Source organism: Eleutherodactylus coqui, chromosome 1, assembly GCF_035609145.1.
Source record: "Eleutherodactylus coqui strain aEleCoq1 chromosome 1, aEleCoq1.hap1, whole genome shotgun sequence".
Classification (NCBI taxonomy): Eukaryota; Metazoa; Chordata; class Amphibia; order Anura; family Eleutherodactylidae; genus Eleutherodactylus; species Eleutherodactylus coqui.
The window spans coordinates 65,794,445-65,813,588 of record NC_089837.1 but is presented as its reverse complement, the minus strand read 5'-3'; the positions used below and the strand labels follow the sequence as shown (position 1 = coordinate 65,813,588).

At 44.7% G+C, this 19,144-nt stretch overlaps 1 protein-coding gene across 1 annotated transcript in view; it reads right to left on the bottom strand.

The window, feature by feature from the left end:
• NT5C1B (5'-nucleotidase, cytosolic IB) overlaps positions 1-18,678 on the bottom strand; it is a 35,290-nt gene extending 16,612 nt beyond the window's left edge. Inside the window, exons 1-3 of the mRNA XM_066596965.1 lie at positions 18,373-18,678; positions 18,133-18,300; positions 626-755 (exon numbers count right to left, since the gene is read on the bottom strand). Of these exons, the coding sequence (XP_066453062.1) occupies positions 626-755; positions 18,133-18,300; positions 18,373-18,504 (430 nt within the window). The 5' untranslated portion in view covers positions 18,505-18,678. The remainder of the gene's footprint in view (positions 1-625; positions 756-18,132; positions 18,301-18,372) is intronic.
• Between the last annotated feature and the right edge of the window lie 466 nt (positions 18,679-19,144).

Genomic DNA, 19,144 nt, shown 5'->3' with positions numbered 1-19,144 from the left:
ACTGGAAACATGGGGCGTATATTATTCTCATCAGGACGAGGGGCCCGGGTTTACTTTGTGCTTAACTTGAAATAGCAAGACTTGAGTTTGTTATTCTTCAGCTCTTGACATAGGTGTCATGATGAAAGCCTTCAGCAGACCACCCCCGGACTGACACTCCTCCTGATTAACTCCATCCAGAGCTCTATCTGCTGACCTCACATTTTCGGAGCTTTTTCTTCCACCAGCTGCCCGTTGAGGGTCTTTACTCTTTTATTTCTTGTACGACCCACCAGCAAGGAGGAAGATGTCATCATTTCATCATTACTCACAACCAGGGACATCTGCACTTAATCCTCCTGTTAAGCCAACTGTATCGCCAGAGGGTGAAAATGAAGGAGGGGGGCGTTCTTCGATGGAAATAAGATGCATAGAATAGGAGATCACTTTCAGCTGCGACCGCAGTGTGATAAGTTAAGACTACTTTTCTGGAATGGAGCATCTGATAAAAGTCAAAAAGTGTGTTGTCATCCATACCCTGACATAGGCAAGTAGACATATGCACATTAAAAAAAGCATCTCAATATACAGGACTCTTCACCATGGAAGTCAATGTGATCTCGAAAGAGATATTGGTATTACTTACCATAGTGATTGATGCTGTTTATGAGCCGTACACCGACCTGGGCATGGTTATTAGTCATGAGTACAATATCAAAGAGCTCTTCACTATCAGGATAAAGCAACCTCAGGTGCTTGTTGACCTCCTCCAAGGCCTGTGTAAGAAGAAGACAAATATATATATGGGTTTTAGGAAGACATGAAGTAGCAGAAGGACTTAATCATGAATGACTTGTGAATACATATTGGCCCAAGCCTATTTAACATGCACTCTACCTACTAAAACCTCTGAGATCTTTATAACATGTAATAGTAGGTGTTATTTGTGAAAATGTAGGAAGTAATGGTCATGGTGGTCTGAGCTATGGCTGTAACAGGTACAGATTATCGTTCTTTAATGATAGTATGATGTTCTTTCCTTTGTAATGGGACTGTCTCTTCGAGAAGGGGCAGGAAAGGAATGGAGGAACAAAGCTAAGTAGGAGGAACAGACAGGAAGCAGTTGAGAGAAGTGCTTGGTGCAGGACGGAAGTTGAAGCAGGAGTCTCTCCCAGTGGACTGCAGTCTTTTACAAAAAGACATTGCTTCATGGAGACGCCATAGAATTAAACATATAAGAGCCTGTTCATATCTCCTTATGATCTTCGTCAACAGTTGCCATCAGGATTCCATTTAAAATCCCCAAAATGGCACACCTATATACACCTGAACGGAAATCTTTTACATTAGTGAGCACTGCTGAATGTAATAACAGGGTCCATGATGCTATTCTTTTTGGCAGAAAGAAACAGAAACCTGCCAAAATGAAAATCTATTGGTTTTTGTTTCAGCAGATTTCATAATGACAGAGATAGTTGCCATTCAGGTCCTGCCCAAGGGTGCTGCTTTCAGGATTTAACAAGGAATTCACATGGAATTTGGGGGATTTTACATGAAAAACCTGATGGCACCCCTGCACAGAGGCCATAATGAGATATGAATACGCCCTAATATAGATCCATAGGGACCCCATGTGCAGATCTGCAGAGTTTGCCATGCACGTGAGACTTAGGGTTTGTTCACAACAGCGTCATAAAATCCCATTCAAAACCTCCATCAGTGATTTCCACTAGGAAAAATGGGACAAAATAGCGCAGCAGGGTGGGATATTTCATCCTGTAAACTCCGGCAATATGCCAGACTGCTGTCTGGAAATTAAATGAACCCCATTATAGTCAATGAGGGGCCATTCGGCGCCATATTCTTATGTCACAAGACAGAACAATTGGGGCAGGGAGTGCCGTTTTCCTTTTCCCTGAATTGGGCAGGCAAATGGAATTCCCAACGCTGATGTGAGCGAACCATAAAAGGTATTTTTTTATTTTCACTCCCTTTTTTAAATCATCCAGAAACCATCAACAAGTTGCTGCTTACTGATCTGCTACTCATATGTGTCTGTTGTATCATGATTGATGTATTGCCCTGAATAGGCTGAGAGGCTGATTGGGTAATTAACACCGTACTACCCCCTACTCATTAAAAACACAAGAACATGCAATGCTTACATAGTATTATGTTACAATTTGGATGATTAGATAGACAGATGACAGATAGCTGGAAAGACAGACAGATTTTCTGGATATAGAGATAGGGCCCTTTTACACGGGACAATCTGTCGGGCGCAGATGCCTGACAGGTTGTCCCAGCGATGATCATTCCTGTGCTTTTACATAGAAACAAGCAGCAATGAGTGAATGGAGGTGAAGTGGTCTGGAGATTGTTCCAACCCACCCGCCTCCACTCACAGTAAACAGGCAGTTGTTCATAGATGGACGACTGCCTGTTTACACGGCCGATTCGTTGTTCAGTTCTCTGCATACAGAAACTGAACGAAAAACAAGAAGCGAACAAATTCTCATTCGTCGTTCAGTCGGGGCATGCATGTACACTGAATGACATAGTTCAGATTCCAGCTGGATGTGGATTTTGAATGATTTATTGTCAACCCTGTGTAACTGTGTAACCCTGAGGCTGAGTTTACATCAGATCTGGTATAAACTCCTAGATAGAATATTGCACCATGCTGTGCTATTTCAGCCAGAAAAATTCTGGTTAGAATGCTGATAGCCAGGTGGACCCATTATAAGCAACTGGGTCTGTTCAGCACTGATCAGGCCAGCATATGCCAGATCCAGTAGTCTGGTACTTCTGTTGCTCTATGGCTGGGTTCACACAGGGTGGAATTTTGCTGCGGCAAATCCACCTGCGGCCCCTAATCCTGGGATTAGCCAGCCATGTGGACAAGATTTGTCAAAAATCTCGTCCACACGAGATGTCCAATCCATCGCGGCAAAGCCAGCAGAAGCCGTCGCGGCAAAGCCAGCGCTGCGACGCGGACTCCCGGGCCGCAGCATGTCAATTTTTTTCAGTTGCGGCTGCGCTCCCCTTATGGCAGCGCCGTCCGCAACGGAAAAGCATGCGACCAAGCTGCTCCAAAACCCGCGGCTAAGTGCCCTGCTTTCCCCGCGGAAGTCTCGCTGTTTTCCGCTGAGATTTCCGGTGGGATTCCGCCCTGTGGGGACCCAGCCCAAGGACAACAAAAATAGACCATAACCACAGGTGCAGATGGGAATGTGTCTTTACTGTAATGTTAATTAAAAGTGAATTTTCTTTGAAATTTTTGAAGGTTTTTTTGCCTCCTTTAAGTCCTGCTCACCCTCATATCACAGACAAACCTATGTACAAACACCAAGCTGCCAACCAATAATTACCATAGAAGATACACAGGACTATACACCTAGGACAATCGTACATAATCACATAGTTTGATGGGTGTGACTGGGGATATTTAACAAGCCAACAGTAATATCCCTTTATATAACGACATTACAGTTTACTAATGTTTGTCGAAAAAATATCAAACGTATTTACTACAGCTAGCACATTTAAAAGAATTGTCCATATGGATGTCAAGGAGGTTCCCCTCTCTGCAAAAAGTGGCTTCCATTCTGGAGGTCAAACTTGACCATGTATTTATTATATATTGACCCATTCATTTGAAAGGGTGTCATGTAATACCACAATTCTCCAGTAGTGGCCAGTGCAAGAGAAATGTGCTGCTTCTCTGGTAATCACCGCTGATCACTAGGCGATCCTCATTTACAGAAGAGAGTGTCCACATGGGCCAGCTCTTTTAAAGGGAACCTGTTATCAACTGTAAGCAACATAAACTAAGTTATGGTACTTTACGGTTAGGTAATGCGGAGTCCGGGAAGCCTATTTTCATACTCGCCCGATCCCCCATTTATCTCTATGGGAATGTCCGCATACAGCCTTCTGAAAAGAGTCGAGCTTGCTATGTGTGCACTGATGGGTTTCCTTTAATTAGTGATATATCTTTAGCTATCCTTCAGAATGTGTCTGGGAGTTGGCATGCAGCATTCACATTACTTTTCTCATATAAAAAAATTAGTGAGCAAATAAATCCAGTATGTTATCTTATCTAAGGCTTCAGGTCAGGGCTTGCACAAGGTGTGATCTACAAATTAAATATGTGTACAAAGATCTGAACAAATAAGTAGCAGGTTTACTTTACTTAGTCAGCCCCCGGGAGACAATTATTAAAGCAACTTGAAATCCCCAATTCATTAAATGGCTACTCCAACGAAAATATATTTTCCATCTTGCACCCCTCATCTGATTTCCTATCACACTCTACATGTCTCCTATGTATATTGTGGTCACTTCCATGCAGTGCATCCCCCTGTCTGATGCTTATCAGGTACCAACTTGATTTTTCCCTGCTTTCTCTTCCTCTATGCTGTGCTAGCAATTCCATGATGCATCAGCACAGTATCACGTAACTAGCTACAGCCAGTACCATCTCTGCCTGCTGGGATGACAATGTCATGATATCATTATCCTCCATATTTACCTAAATAAGCTAAAGATCATAAGTATACAGTCAGGAGGATGGATTGTGATCTTATTCACTAAATCTGTGTGACAGGAGCTTCTAATCAACACCAGTAAGTGAGATAGGAGTTTCTGCCCTCCCCTGTGAAGAGCCTGTGTGGTACAGTCCAAGCAGTGTGATCATACAGTTCTAGTGACTGAAGCAGTGACTTCTGGAGAGAACAGAAAGACAAGTGATTCCCAGGTGGTGAGAATGAGATCACATGACCAACAGGAGGAGAAGGAGGCAAGGAGTTTCAGATGTACAGTAAACACGGAATTACTAGTTGACTTATATATAGTGGGGGGCTAGTTACATAATGAATGAGAAATAAAGTTCACCAGAGTAGCCCTCTAACTGGGATTCTCAAAAAAATTACATTAGACTACAAGAGACTCATAAAACTGAGCACCAAGTTGTTCAACCTGTTTCTCTTAAAATATCTATCACTTCTAAAGATTCCCCTACATTATATCTCCACCCACCCCTCAAACTCAAAAACACTTCTTTAAATCTTAAAGTGTAGCTTAACATTTTTTAAACTTCTGACATGTCATAGTGACGTGTCAGAGGTTTCGAGCGGTGTGGTCAACCAACCACTAAAGTGAGCAGTAGCAGCACTTATCTGAGCTCTGTGCCTGTTTGGCTGTTTCTGGCTTTGCTCAGAGCAATGTATTGGTTTCCTAAAAGGTCTATGGAGTCCATACACCACTATCGGATGACAGCCGGACAGGCATAGCGCTCAGATGAGTGCTTCTGTCCATTTGCTTTTGAGGTCAGTGGAGTCTCAGCATTGAAACTTCTGACATATGACTACACGATGTTAGAAGTTTATGAAATGTAATGCTACACTCAAAATTTACTCCGTGTCAATCTTATGTGAGTCCAAAAAGCTGAGATACAAGGAACTGTTTGATATGGTCTTCATATTGGAAAGGTGCTGTAGCAGCCCCAGTGATGTGGGATCAGTATGGTCAATAGTAATTTTCTTTCCCGGTCTAAGAAAATAGCGACACTGAAGCACCAAGAGTCAAAAATTTACTGTACAGAACCGAGCTCAATTACACCTACAATAAGTATGGAGGCCGCACCTGATAAACGGGAAGGAAGAAGGCGCCCGCAGAACAAGCAGACAGGGAGATCAGGTGTCCAGACCATCTTCAGGGAAGGTGGGGGAAACAACTAAAACAAGCAGCCTGCATAACACAAACCACCATAAGTTCTGAAAGGGAAAGATGTAAATGGATAAATGACCAGTACCCTCTAGCAAAAGGGGATGAAATTTATCTGCACAGACCAGTGGTGATTGGCTGGCTGGAGCAATCCACACACCCAGGCAGCTCAATCATCCCACACCTGTGGAAGTATACTCCTGGTAACCCATAGAACTTCAGGTCTCAGGAACAACACGTAAAAGATGTCTCCCAGACTACTTCATATTTGGCACTATAGCTAATATGTCCTAATAGAATGGAGCTAAAAAGCAAATAAAGAGCAGGATCGGGAAAAAATAAATAGCAGGTAATCATCCCTGGTAGGTACCGATTTACATATCCATTTTGAGTTCCTGAGTGGAGGGTAGCTTTAAGAAAAAAAAACAATAACTCAAAAATGTCACTTTATGTGACGACTTATGGCTCCATTAAACCATTATTACATTTTCTAAAGGGCTTATACCAGAATTAACTTTTATTACCTATCCTGTGATAAAATTATGATCGCTGTGAATCTCACTGCTGAGACCCCCACTGTCCTCAAGAATGGCGGTCCTGTTTTCCTCATTCTCTCCGCTGTGACCTCGCTGTACCCCCCGGCAATGAGGAGGAGATTGAAGGGACCGCCAGTCAGGCTTGCACGGTGCATCTCCATTTATTTTCAGTGAGACTGTTGGAGAAAGCTGAGTACAAGTGATCAGCTATTTCCATTAGTCTCACTGAAATGAATGGAGTGACAGCCATGCATATGCGGCCATAGTTCTATTCAATCTGACGTCACTGCGGGTGGGAGTAACAACCCTACAGTGTTGAGAAGAGGGGGACACAACTACCCCATTCCCAGGATCGATGAGTCCTCCACTGATCACACTTTTATCACTTCTCCTGTGGTCTAGATGTCTGGACATAACTATGAGTTTTACCCTAAATGTGTTTGCATAATGTTTCCATATCACGCAACAGGCAGACATGAGTTAGGATTACAGACCGGCCCTGACAGTTATCGACATTGATTTTCTCACCTTGTTTATTCAGTAGCTCCTGACATAGTAGATGGGCAACCCCATAAATGCTGACTACATAAATCTTTGCTCTGTCTGCTTTAATCACTGGATAAAATTATCCATCATTTGTAGATTTACGAGACCTTAAATGGGGGTTTGCAATGTAATTGTAGATAGAAACATGATAGTATTTGTCCTGCAAACAGAAACGTTGTCTATGTATCCGACCTGTCAACATCATCTCAAAGTTACAAAAAAAGTTGCCATCCAATTTCTCATAACTGTAAAGGAAAGACTTATCAATGATTGTGGTAACTGAACATGTAGGGGGTGGCTGTGAGGTGGAGACTTAAAAACATAAGTGGTTCTACTAGACATGAAGATAGTTATAAAATGTTTTGAACAACCAGGATTTGTTGGAACCCTTAGATAATTTGCTCATTGACACTTTAAACCTTAGTAGACTTGATCATTCTCCACCAGCCAAATTAGACAATCTTACAAAGCTCATCGAGACAAATTCTTTTCCAATTGAGGTCAATGCAAGGATCAGCTGATTGTCATCGGTCTCATTTTTGAAGCCACTTTGAAACAGCAGATATTAATGAGAGAAGTTATGGTGGCCATATAATATATTTTCCCTGCAGTGGCCACTACAGGGGTAAAATATTATTTCATGATGGTCATTCCAATGACTAACCTCCTTCTCATCTGCGATGGAACCTCCAGTTGGAGGTTCTGTCGCAAATCTGGCACAAAATACCAGAAGAAATAGCGCTGCATGCAGCGCTTTTTCTACCAGTATAATGTCGGGCAGGTGAACGGAAACTGAATGACCTCATTATAGTCAATGGAGTCTGTTCGGCGCTGTTCCGTTCCGTCAATAGACAGACTCCTCGAATGGAGCAGGAAAACGGAATCCCTGCCACAGAGGTGAAAGCAGCCTAATGGCCCTTTTACACTGGCTGATTATCATTCATAGTTAGAGATGAGCGAGCATACTCGTCTGAGCTTGATGCTCGTTCGAGTATTAGGGTGTTCGAGATGCTCGTTACTCGAGATGAGCACCACGCGGTACTCGTCTCGATTAAACGAGCACTGACCATTGAATTCAATGGAGCCGGCAATACAGCCGGCTCCATAGAAAGCAATGGGCTGCCGGCGATCGCAGGATGAATTGTCGGGAAGGGCTTAAATATATAAGCCCTTCCCTGCAATTCATCCAGAAATGTGTAAAAATAAAAAAAATATATATACTCACCTTGTCCCAGCAGACGGAGTTCAGCTCGGCCGGCCTGCAGTGGGTGTGAAAGGGGTGTGAGTCAGACCTGCCCCTGATTGGCTCTGCGCTGAGCCAATCAGAGGCAGGTCTCACTCACACCCATTCATGAATTCATGAATGGGTGAGTGAGTGCTGCCTCTGATTGGCTCAGGGGCAGCTCTCAGCTGAATGTTCGACTCGAGTAACGAGCACTCGAGCATTTTGGTGCTCGCTCATCTCTATTCATAGTCATCCCGGCGGGCAGGAAAAAAAGATCGCTCCTCGGCCCACTTTGCATCTATTCCGGCAGCCCTGAAAGTGATGCCAGCGATATTTGCTCCTGTGTAATAGCACAGGAATGAGCATCGTTTGCCCGACAGTTCATCCCAGGTAAAAAGGACCATAACCAAGTGATACATGAACAGACTGCTTAGGTGAGAGCCACACCTTACTAACAGCTCTCCCTTCTGACTAATAGAGGAGGGGTGTGGAATGGGGAATTGCATAGCATGCTGTAGTATTATATGCAGTGAAATCAAAAACTGACACCTGATAGAGACCTATCGGTACCGTTTACATGAAGTGATTATCAATTGAATAATTGCTGGAAACAGGCAATTCTGGGGATAGTTATTCTGCATAAACTGGCTGCCGGCAGGCCAGTGAGTGAGAAATTGCTCACTTGTCACAGCCGCTCAGCTTTTAGCTCACCTAAAAACCAAGCAACTATGGGTCCGTGTAATCAGGCAGTCACTCATCTATGAACGACTGCCTGTTTGCAGTGCATGGAGGCCGGTGGCCAGGAGAGATTGGTTGTTTGAACTTTTACTATTGATGACCTATCCTCAAAACAAGTCATCAATAGTTGATAAGCTCAGGATCTCCGCCAATCAGTTGATCCTGTGGCACGCTAAGCGTGCAGCAGGCTGGAAGTGCACATTGCGGTTAGAACCAGAAGTGTAATAGGAGGCATGGCTGCTATTGATTTCAATGGGAGTGAAGCTGACCAACACACCTCTGACCACTAATGTGGATGTCTGACCCTACTGCACTAACAGTGGGCCGGAGGATCGGCTGATCAGCTGGGATCCAGAGCGGCAGACTCCCACTGATCTGCTATTGATGACCTGTCCTAGGTCATCAATAGTAAAAACTGATAAAACCCCTTTAAGGAAAACACATTGATAATATGGCTTCAAGCCTCCATATACAAACAGTCTGACGAGGGCATAGAGATGCTATGGGGTGACAATAACATCAGGTTCAAAGTCCAATCACTGTTTATATAACAGCAAATAAGTTTGGACTCTCATACTGCTCAGCAACTACAAAATTTCCCAGCTTGGGAACCCAACCTTGAGAGCAGAAGAGTCACTTCATTAAATACAATTAGTAGTTATGTAATAAAAATCATTAGGGACTATTATATAAACAGTGATACAACAGGTTTCTTTCTTACTCATTGAGTCTTTAAAAGTTTTTTTTTCTAAAGGGGGAAGTCTGCGTTCAGAACCCTCATGGAGGGTGGAGAGTTGCCACAAAGAGTGTTTCTTGCTCTGGAGGATCTGGTATAGTCCTTTATCATTTACTTCAATAAGAAGCATGCAATTCTGCATTTCTCCTGTGGTGGCGCTGCAGGGGAATTAAAATCTTGTTGTTAGATTACAGCTGATTGCTGGGGTCCCAGTTTTCATTGGGCTCTTCTAATAAATATGACAAAATCGGATATATGTTTTAAAGGAAAAGCCTACTACTGGTCAACTCTACTGGGCCACTTGTGTACTGCCTATGTTATGTTCTAGGGTGATATACGATAGAGGCAGATCATGACACTGCTATAGGGGCCCTTGGAGAGAGGGAGCCAGCACCGATGCACACCACTAGATTTAAAGTAAGACTCTGGTTTTGCTACAAAATTCTGTCCAAGACTGGAGGGGTAGGGTGCGGGGGTGGTATATCACCTGTAGCTGATCCTCTCAGCTATCTGTCCATTCTGCTAGTTCGGGGCTCCACTTCTACTCTGCCAAGATGGCTACTGCCATTTTCTAACTACCTAAGACACACTATGCACTGCTCTGTGATTGGCCAGTGCCGATCACTTAAGCAGTGCTGGCCAATCAGGCAGCAGGTATAGTGCATTGGTAGGGTAACACTACTAATGCACTGTTGGTAGTCTAAAGATTGTGTTGGCTATCTTGGTTGCTCAAAAACAGAACCCAGAATTGGTGTAACGTAGAGATGGCAGAGAAGATCAACTACAGGAAATACACCCCCTGCAGTCCTGAGACAGAATTTTCTCTTAAAACTGGAGGGTTACTTTGATGGGGCTGTCTGGTTACTGATGACGTCACAGGAAATCATGTGACTGCTACCCCCAATGAGAGGCAGCAGCATCACCGCCCGTTCTACTGTCATTTGCGCTCACATCCTGAGTGCCATTACTCAGGTGGTCAAGAAACTGACGTTGCAGCCTTTTTAGTTAGCTGCAGTGGTCACCTGTAGAGATGAGCGAGTATACTCGCTAAGGCACATTACTCGAGCGAGTAGTGCCTTAGCCGAGTATCTCCCCGCTCGTCTCTAAAGATTCGGGGGGCGGCGGGGGCGGGGAGGAACAGAGGGGAGATATCTCTCTCCCTCTCTCCCCCCGCTCCCTGACGCAACTCACCTGTCACCCGCGCCGGCCCCCGAATCTTTAGAGACGAGCGGGGAGATACTTGGCTAAGGCACTACTCACTCGAGTAATGTGCCTTAGCGAGTATACTCGCTCATCTCTAGTCACCTGACCTCCTGTGACATCATCTGTCACAGTGAAGCCCAGGACCGCAGTAGGCTGCAGATGGGTATGTATCTCTCTGTTTATTATTTTACCTTAGGGGGTCTTATTAAAAAGGGGTTTCCAGTAACCGGACAATCCCTTTAAAAATCTTTTTCCATATTGTTACTGCTGTTTGCAGACTTTTCCTCTAAGTTGAGGTAAGTTGGCAAATGTCACGCATATTGTCTGCCGAATAACCACTGGCACATCTAATAGAAGCTATCGGGGCATTACTATAGGGGGCGCTAAATGCCCTCTGACCTATGTACTAGAAATGATGTATAACAGTAGAGAAAAAGGTATTTTTACAGATTTTACATTGAGGGCCACAAGCTTCGAGTTACACCCTTGGTAGCTATCTACAATAAATGCACCTTGGCACTACCCACCCACGGCGGGTATTATAACAACCGATGGTATGTTGTATTAGAGATTAACTGCATAGTCAGTAAATCACTGGGTGGAGTGATCCTATACTACTACCACACACTATAAAGCACAGGTTGGCACATGATGGCTGCTTTCACATCTGTGCTGAGGGTTCAGTTTCCCTGCTCCGTTCGTGGAGCATAAAAGGGGAATCTCCTGCTCGTCTTATGATGGAACCGAACAGCGCCAAACGGACCCCCAATGACTATAATGGGGTCTGTTCGGTTTCCGCTTAGCTGCCCAGAAGAAAAGGCACCGCATGCAGCACTACTTCTTCCAGGATTTTGTGCCGGATCTGCGACGGAACTTCGGAGGTTCCAGTGCAAATAGGAAGGCGACTTAGATATATTATATCGGTGTGACTACGATAATATTAGACATATGTAGAGTTTTTCATGTATTTGCCCTTGTGGATTTTTTTTACATCATGTATGTCTTTTTTCTTTGTCTTCTTTATTTGGGGGCCTTTTTTTGTTTCCTCTTGTCCAAAACTTTTTTAACTCTTTTATTTTCCTTTTGCCATAGCTGTTCGCCGGCCTTCTTTTGCAGGGAGCGTTGCATTTTTCAATGGTCCTATTTAACGTATCATATAATATACTGAAAAACGTTTTAAGAATTTCTAAGTGGAGTGAAATAGAAAAAAAACACAATCCACTAGCTTTAGAGGGTCTTGTTTTCACCGCGTACACATTGTGGCAAAAATCATATAACTTTATTCTATGGGTCAGGGGGCAAAAACATATGGGTGTATGCGCAATTACACTCGCCGCTACAGAGCACAGTGGCACATGAACCGTGTTTTTCTTTTGGGACCATTCAAACTATGCGCCATAGTGTGCTAGTATGAAAAAAAGCAGCGGGCAGATAGGTCTTGCCTTTACTCTCCAGCACGTAGTATAAGCTACGTGCAAGAAAGAAAGCGCAGGTTGTATCTTTTCTTGCCTGTACTACTAACTATTAGCTAATGAATTGTCAACAGCGGTATTTAAAGAGTTAACAGCTCCGATGAGCGGCATGGCTTATCGAAGTTGTTGCAGGTGGGTGCAGGCTGTAAGAATCAGCCTGCACCTGATGTTGTATGGAGAGAGATCCACCCGCCATCCCCCTCCATTACAAGCATTTGGACATATGAACAAAATGCACTAATGAACAGCTTACTGGAACGGAACCTGTTCGTAAGTAGGGGACTACCGGTACTTATCAGCACCACTCAATGCACTGCAGCAGCATCTTTCAGCGCTGACACTGGGGGAGCGACGGGGAGGGTAAGTATAACACTTATATCCCCAGACCAAGGGCGTAACTATAGAGAGTGCAGGGGATGCGGTTGCACCCGGGCCCAGGAGCCTTGGGGGCCCATAAGGTCTCTCTTCTCTATATAGAGAGCCCAGTACTATGAGTAACGCATTATAGTTGGGGGCCCTGTTACAGGTTTTGCATTGGGGCCCGGGAGCTTCAAGTTATGCCTCTGTGCAGCATGGTTTAGGTATGGGTACAGGTACAGATAGAGGTGGGGCCCCAGCTCACCTTTTGCATCAGGGCCCCTGAGCCTTTAGTTATGCCCCTGCCCCAGACTCAGCGGGTCACCTACTTTTAGCCCATAATCTTAGTTTAAACGGCTAAAAGTAGGTGACTGAGTCTCACAGTGGAGGAATTCAATTGCGGACGGGCCGTGAATTGGACGACTTCCATTGATTACAATGGAAGCCGTCCGTGCGGGATCCGCAGTGAAACGGAGCATGCTGCAATTTTTTTCGTGGACCAGAAGGTCTGCAAATCAAATCTGGATGCTTTAATTCACTTGTGGATGCCCATGTATTCCTATGGGCAGCTTGATTTGTGGATCTTCCACAAATCGGATCCGCCCGTGGACATTGGGCATCAGAAGCACAACTTGAAGCTCCTGCACCCCAATACAAAATCTGTAAGAAGACCCTCACCGGGTATCTTCCTATGTGGCAGAGGGACCTATGGGCATACTAAGGCACCCATGTGCCAGGTGCCACTGCCTCCTCTATACCCCGTGTAGCGACAACTCCCCTCATAGTCCATATGCACCATCTATAATTTCAGCCAGACCTCACACATGGCAGTCTCCTGTATTGTCACCTTCTTTCTTTGCCTTACATTGAAGGTTTCTGTTTTTTCTATACGTGTTTAATATGACTTACAGTAATAAGATAGTCCAGAACTGGCAAGCCATCCCAAATACTTCTGGAAGTGTTCTACCTCCCCCCACGCCTGCAGGTCAGCGATGTGTTGCTGTATTTGGTATGTGATTTCTGTAGAGGAGGAAGAGCCTTAACAAAGCGAGATAGGAAGCAACTTCCAGGCTGGATATACCAGCTGAGGGGGAAGGGGGGTTAAGCCGGTCTCTGACGACCGGATTTGTATTGCGGATTCCGTGCAGTTGGAATCAATGGAGGCGTCCGACCTACGGCCCGTACGTAGTTAACATTACATATGGGCTGCAGCTACCCGCGTCATCGCTGAGCGACAGCACAGGAAACATAAGCAAATATAAAAAAAATGTACTGCACATGACCGCCTGCGAGCCTCCGCAGTCATCCGCTATACAGTTTAATGAGGTACGCAGGGTCACCGGCCGGGCTCACCGCCGGAACCCGCTGCAGGCCTCCCGCATGCAAAATCCAACTCGTTCGTGTGAGCCCGGTCTAAGACTAATGGCCATTTTACACCTAACGAGAACTGCGCGATTCTCATTTGCCCAAGGAAACGGGCTGGTGATGTCATCATTAGCTCTTTCGCGCTCAGGTAGCCTGTTTAGACAAATCATTGTTGGGAATCGTGAGCTTGTCGTTCAGTGTTTTACATTTCTATGGGATACAATGAACGATTAGTGTTTAAACGCAATGAGAAATCAACGAGCTGATGGGGATTTTTATGCCGTCTGAAACTAAATGACGAATGAGAAACGCATGATTCTCATTCGCCGTTCAGTCGTTGGCTCAAGTTTAAACTGAACGACTATCATTCACTTTCGTTCATTTGACCGCTGTTTGGAACGATAATCGTTCTGTCTAAGCCCACCTTAACATCTACACCGGGATCAATGACCGCCCTGACTATCTCTCTCCATCCAAGGGCAGCTGTATACGGGACGGCTATCGTCTGATTAGTTGCTGGAAATAGTCAATAAAGAGTATGAATCAGGGGCGTAACTAAAGGCTCAGGGGCCCTGATGCAAAAGGTGAGCTGGGCCCCCTCTATCTGTATCTGTACCCGTACCCATACCTAAACCATGCTGCACAGAGGCATAACTTGAAGCTTCTGGGCCCCAATGCAAAACCTGTAACGGGGCCCCCAACTATAATGCTTTATTCATTGTACTAGGCTTACTATATGAGAAGAGAGGCCTTATGGGCCCCCTAAGGCACCTGGGCCCGGGTGCAACCACATCCCCTGCACCCTCTATAGTTACGCCCCTGGTATGAATGCTTGTGTGCTTTTATATGAGCGATTGCTTTACAATTTCATGATCGCTGAATGAATAGCTGTGTGGATTTTATACAGAGCAAAGTATCACTTGTCAGGGGGTGTGAGGTTCTTTGGCATGTATTTGAAGTTTCAACCCTTCCCCAACACACACCCATTGGTTGCCAAGTCCACTGATTGCACATAAATGCGTGTGAGCTGTCTCCAAGTGGACACTCCCTGCTAAACTCACTCACTGGACCAAAACCAGAAGACCAAAGAAGTGAGTGTTCTTTCAAAGACCAGCATGGACTGTTGAGTGGAGGATCAATCGCATGTACTTATGTGTTTTCGGGAACCAATGAGCATTAAGTGGGAGGTTCAAAAAAGGAGAGATCCAATCAGCATTCAGTGGGAGGAGCACACCAAACAGATGCACACCTCCATGCAAAGATGTTGGCTAGTAGTTGAAAGAGAATGATTACTTGTTTACATCAGATGATAATTAATGAACCAACAGCTGAAACATAGGTGAGCTGAAACAAAGCGACCTGTGAACTAATTCTCATTAGTCACCCGGTTGATGACCATGTTCACATGGAACAACTGTTGTTTACATTTAAGCTAAGGGCTATTTACACAGGAAGATAACCTGCCCCTAATATGCGCCAATCAATGATATATCATGTCGACTGGCACTGGTTAAAGTTACATTTACGAGCAGTAATCACTGGGAGTATACAAACTGTATATGGATGAATGGTTGATAATGTTGGGTGTGTAAGTGAGGTCGGTCCTCAGTAAAAACCTGCACATGTCCACAAGAAGTGAGACAATGACAGGGATTACACAGACCTGCTTGTCACATCATTGGCTCAAGCACATAGTGTAAGTACAGGGACTTTATTGGAGTTAAGCCAAAGACTCACTGCAACTTTGTATGTATCCGTCAGTTGCGGACAGGCTTTCAGACACTTCTTTTACTATCTTCGGACAGTGTGCAGCAAGCCACCATTATGGAGTTATTACCTACTGCTGAAGCATCATTCACTTGTTGGTTGAAGTATATTATTGATATTGTGATCACTAACTGTAAACTGCACATACTAGTAATTGTTGCTAGTTAGCTATAGTCAGGACTGTGTGTTGGAATTGTTGAAGTTATGTAACATTTGCCTAATGTTCACTACGCTTGCAAAATTACCTCTCTTTACCGTTACAAGTCGTAATAATCGTATCCTGTTATCTGTGTCACCCATCACCTCCCGCGACACAATCACAACCAGGCGTCTATACATGGAGAAATAAAGTGGTAGTGATGGCCAACAGAAATATACATGGTATAGAGGATGTTGAAAGGGCTTTTTCAGTGACCGTATTTGTGAGTGTTTGTGTGTGCATAAAATATACGAGTGCGATGTGCAGATAATACAACCTATTGATGTCAATGGCTTCATTGTCGTGAACATGTTTTGCACCTGCATTCCATGCAGGTGCAAAATAATAGGACCTGCTCTATATTTGCACACCAAGGAAGTGCGTAAATGTGCTCTCAATATGCGCGCAAATGCGCAATGTGCTGCACAATTCCACAGGGAGAAAGAACACATCTGGGCCTGACAGGGCTGACTAGCCTTATAAATCACAGACGGGGTGTCCCACGTGTGCATGTGAACAGGGCCTGCGTGTGCAAAAAGTGCAGTACTATGCGCCGATATGCACGCAAATCTACCTTATCAAACCTCGTTTGTGGTGCAAATATGTTGCGCAGAATTGCGCGTAAATACTCATATGCTTGTCTGATGCCGCCCTAACCCTGAAGGTAACGAGTCCTTTTACATGGCCTAAGCGTTCCTACGAACGCTCATTTGCTCGACAATCAGGATAAAAAAGTTAAATGATCAGCTGAACGTCAGCTCTCATAGGCTTCTATGGGAACTTCTATTTTCGGGAGCTGCCGGCAAAGGGAGGGGAAGCGAATTTAGCGCTGCTAAACTGTCAGCTGGCTCCATTAAGCCAGTTGAAGGATCTCTCCCAACTGACAGAATTCCAGGCTGTGACGCTTTTTCTCTTTCATGTGATTATCATGCGATAATCATTTAATTGATTATCTTTAATGCGATTATCAGCTGCGATGCAGGTGGCCAAAAATCACAATGCTCGTGTGAATGAGCCTGTAAGGCCCATTTACACGCATAGACAATCTTCCAAATGATTGGAAAATTGACAGTTTTAGAGGTCGTTTTGCATAACGTGCTAATGGACACTAATGTCCATGAACACTTTATCAGCTTCATTTGTGTGTAAAAGGGCCTCCAGAAAATGTTTGCAGAGCACAGCATGAGGTCTGAGCTCTGCACACATCACCATTGTTCTGGCATGGGCTGTTGGCTGACTACAATGTAATCTCCGACTCCCGTGCAGAACGCAGCGTGCAGTCCCCGTTATTTCTCTCTGGTTTAATGATGGATTTTAAGCTCACCTTAAAATCATCGATCAGCCGAAAAGTAAACAATGATAGCGTTTGAACGAATTTTGAGCTATAATCATTGCGTGTAAATGGGGCTTTAGGTGAATATAAATGAGTACTGACTGAGATGCTCATTGTTGTTTGCATAGACCACATCCTCAGTGGTTGTTTGCAGGACCTTATCTCATCTGTATTTGCATACAATCTATTGCTCTCTGTTTTCAGTTCTTTCAGGCTAGAAGTGCTTTTAAGGCCATTTCCATGGGACTCGAAATTGACTTTGCTGGATTGTGGGCTTGTCGTTGCCTGTAAACGTTCCCAACTCAGCGCTTCATATAGAAGGTGAAACGCTGAGTGAGACACTCGCGTTCCAGCGGTGTTCTCTACCTTCCTAAATGCTGAGCATGAGCGCTAGTAACCTTAGCAGTGATGTTAGCCCACCGACCCAGTTTAAAACGACTGTCAGCCCGTTTAAATGGGACATTAGATGGAACGAAAATCATTCAAAAAAAGCAATCAAATGAGTGAAAGTAAACAAAAATCGTTCGGTCTAAGCGCGAGCCAACAACTAAATGATAATCGTTTACTTTTCATTCGTCGTTTATTTTATACAGGCACGAAAATCGTTGTTGGCTCGTTCGCTTAGCGTTCCGTTTATTCAGTTGTCTCAGTCACTTATACAGCAAATGTGAATGACTGAATGCTTCTCGTTGAACGAGCAAGCATGTATCTGTCTTTTAAACAGGCTGCACGAGAGCGAACGCGCTAACGATGACGTCATCGCTCGTTCAAAAGATAATCGGCTCGTCCAAAAGGGCCCTAGGACGAGGCGGAATATAGTCCTCTTCAATGGCATGAAGTCAATCCCAATATTTGCCCCTATAAAGACTACAATATGTCACGTATCTCCAGTAGGCATCTACTCCTAACCGCTGCTCGTTGTAAAGTAAGTACTGCCATCACAGATTACCTTCACGAAAGGAAATGCAGGCCCCGGCTTGAGCGGCTCCTCTTCGTGCTCCTGTTGGTAGAGGACATACTTCTCCACCCCTTCTTCTTCATACATCTTCCTCTCCTGAACCATGTTGAACAGAACCCGGGATGACACCGCGATGGTGATGGCATTCTGGGGCTTGGGCTGCAGAGATAAAGCAGAGTATTAGACTGGGATCCTAGGACTCTGCGCCGGTAGATACTTGGAGGTACTTACCATCTTAGGCTTCTTCTTGGGTGCAATGCTATCGTAGAAGGCCTTGGCTGCATTAGTGTCATGCTGGCCTTCTGTTTCTTCGGGTGATGCTTGGGTCGTGTCCGGTGAAGAGTTATCCTTGGCTCCGCTCATTGTGTAAGCTCTGTTCTTGGACCGGAGTTGGCTTTGGACTCCTTTATTGCAGCCTGCCTGGCGCTGTGTCACCGACTATTGCAATAAATAATGAAAGAGGAGTGCCAGTGACAGCCGGCGCTGCTGTACAGTTACTATACAGAGTTGAGGACACTTCCTTGTCACTTACGTAAAAAGACAAGACATGAATAGGAAGCTGAACCAACGCCCTCTGCTTACTGACTCACGCTGGGAGGGAGGGACAATGTGAAAGCTAGGAGGCTGGGTAGGGCTGTGGCGAAACTCAGACATACCAGGCAATTAACATGCCATGGGGTGGGTACTATGGGCAGAGACTGCTCGCCCCTCCTGCAAACTATTCATACCCCTTTGCATGACTTTCTGCAGCTTCTGCACATATACACTACACAGCATGCAACTTTCTGCTGTTTGCACTGATAGGAGAACGCCTGGCCCTGACAATGATGCAGATGTAGCAGAGCTGAGTTTGTCATTTAGATAAAATATGCATCTTCTAATGTTACCGTCTCCAACCTGTGGTCTCCTAGGGGCATGGTGGGAGTTGTAGTTTCACAGCATGTGGAAAGACTCATATAGGAAGCCAGTGCCCACCAATGCTATTTTCAGTCACTATGGCATA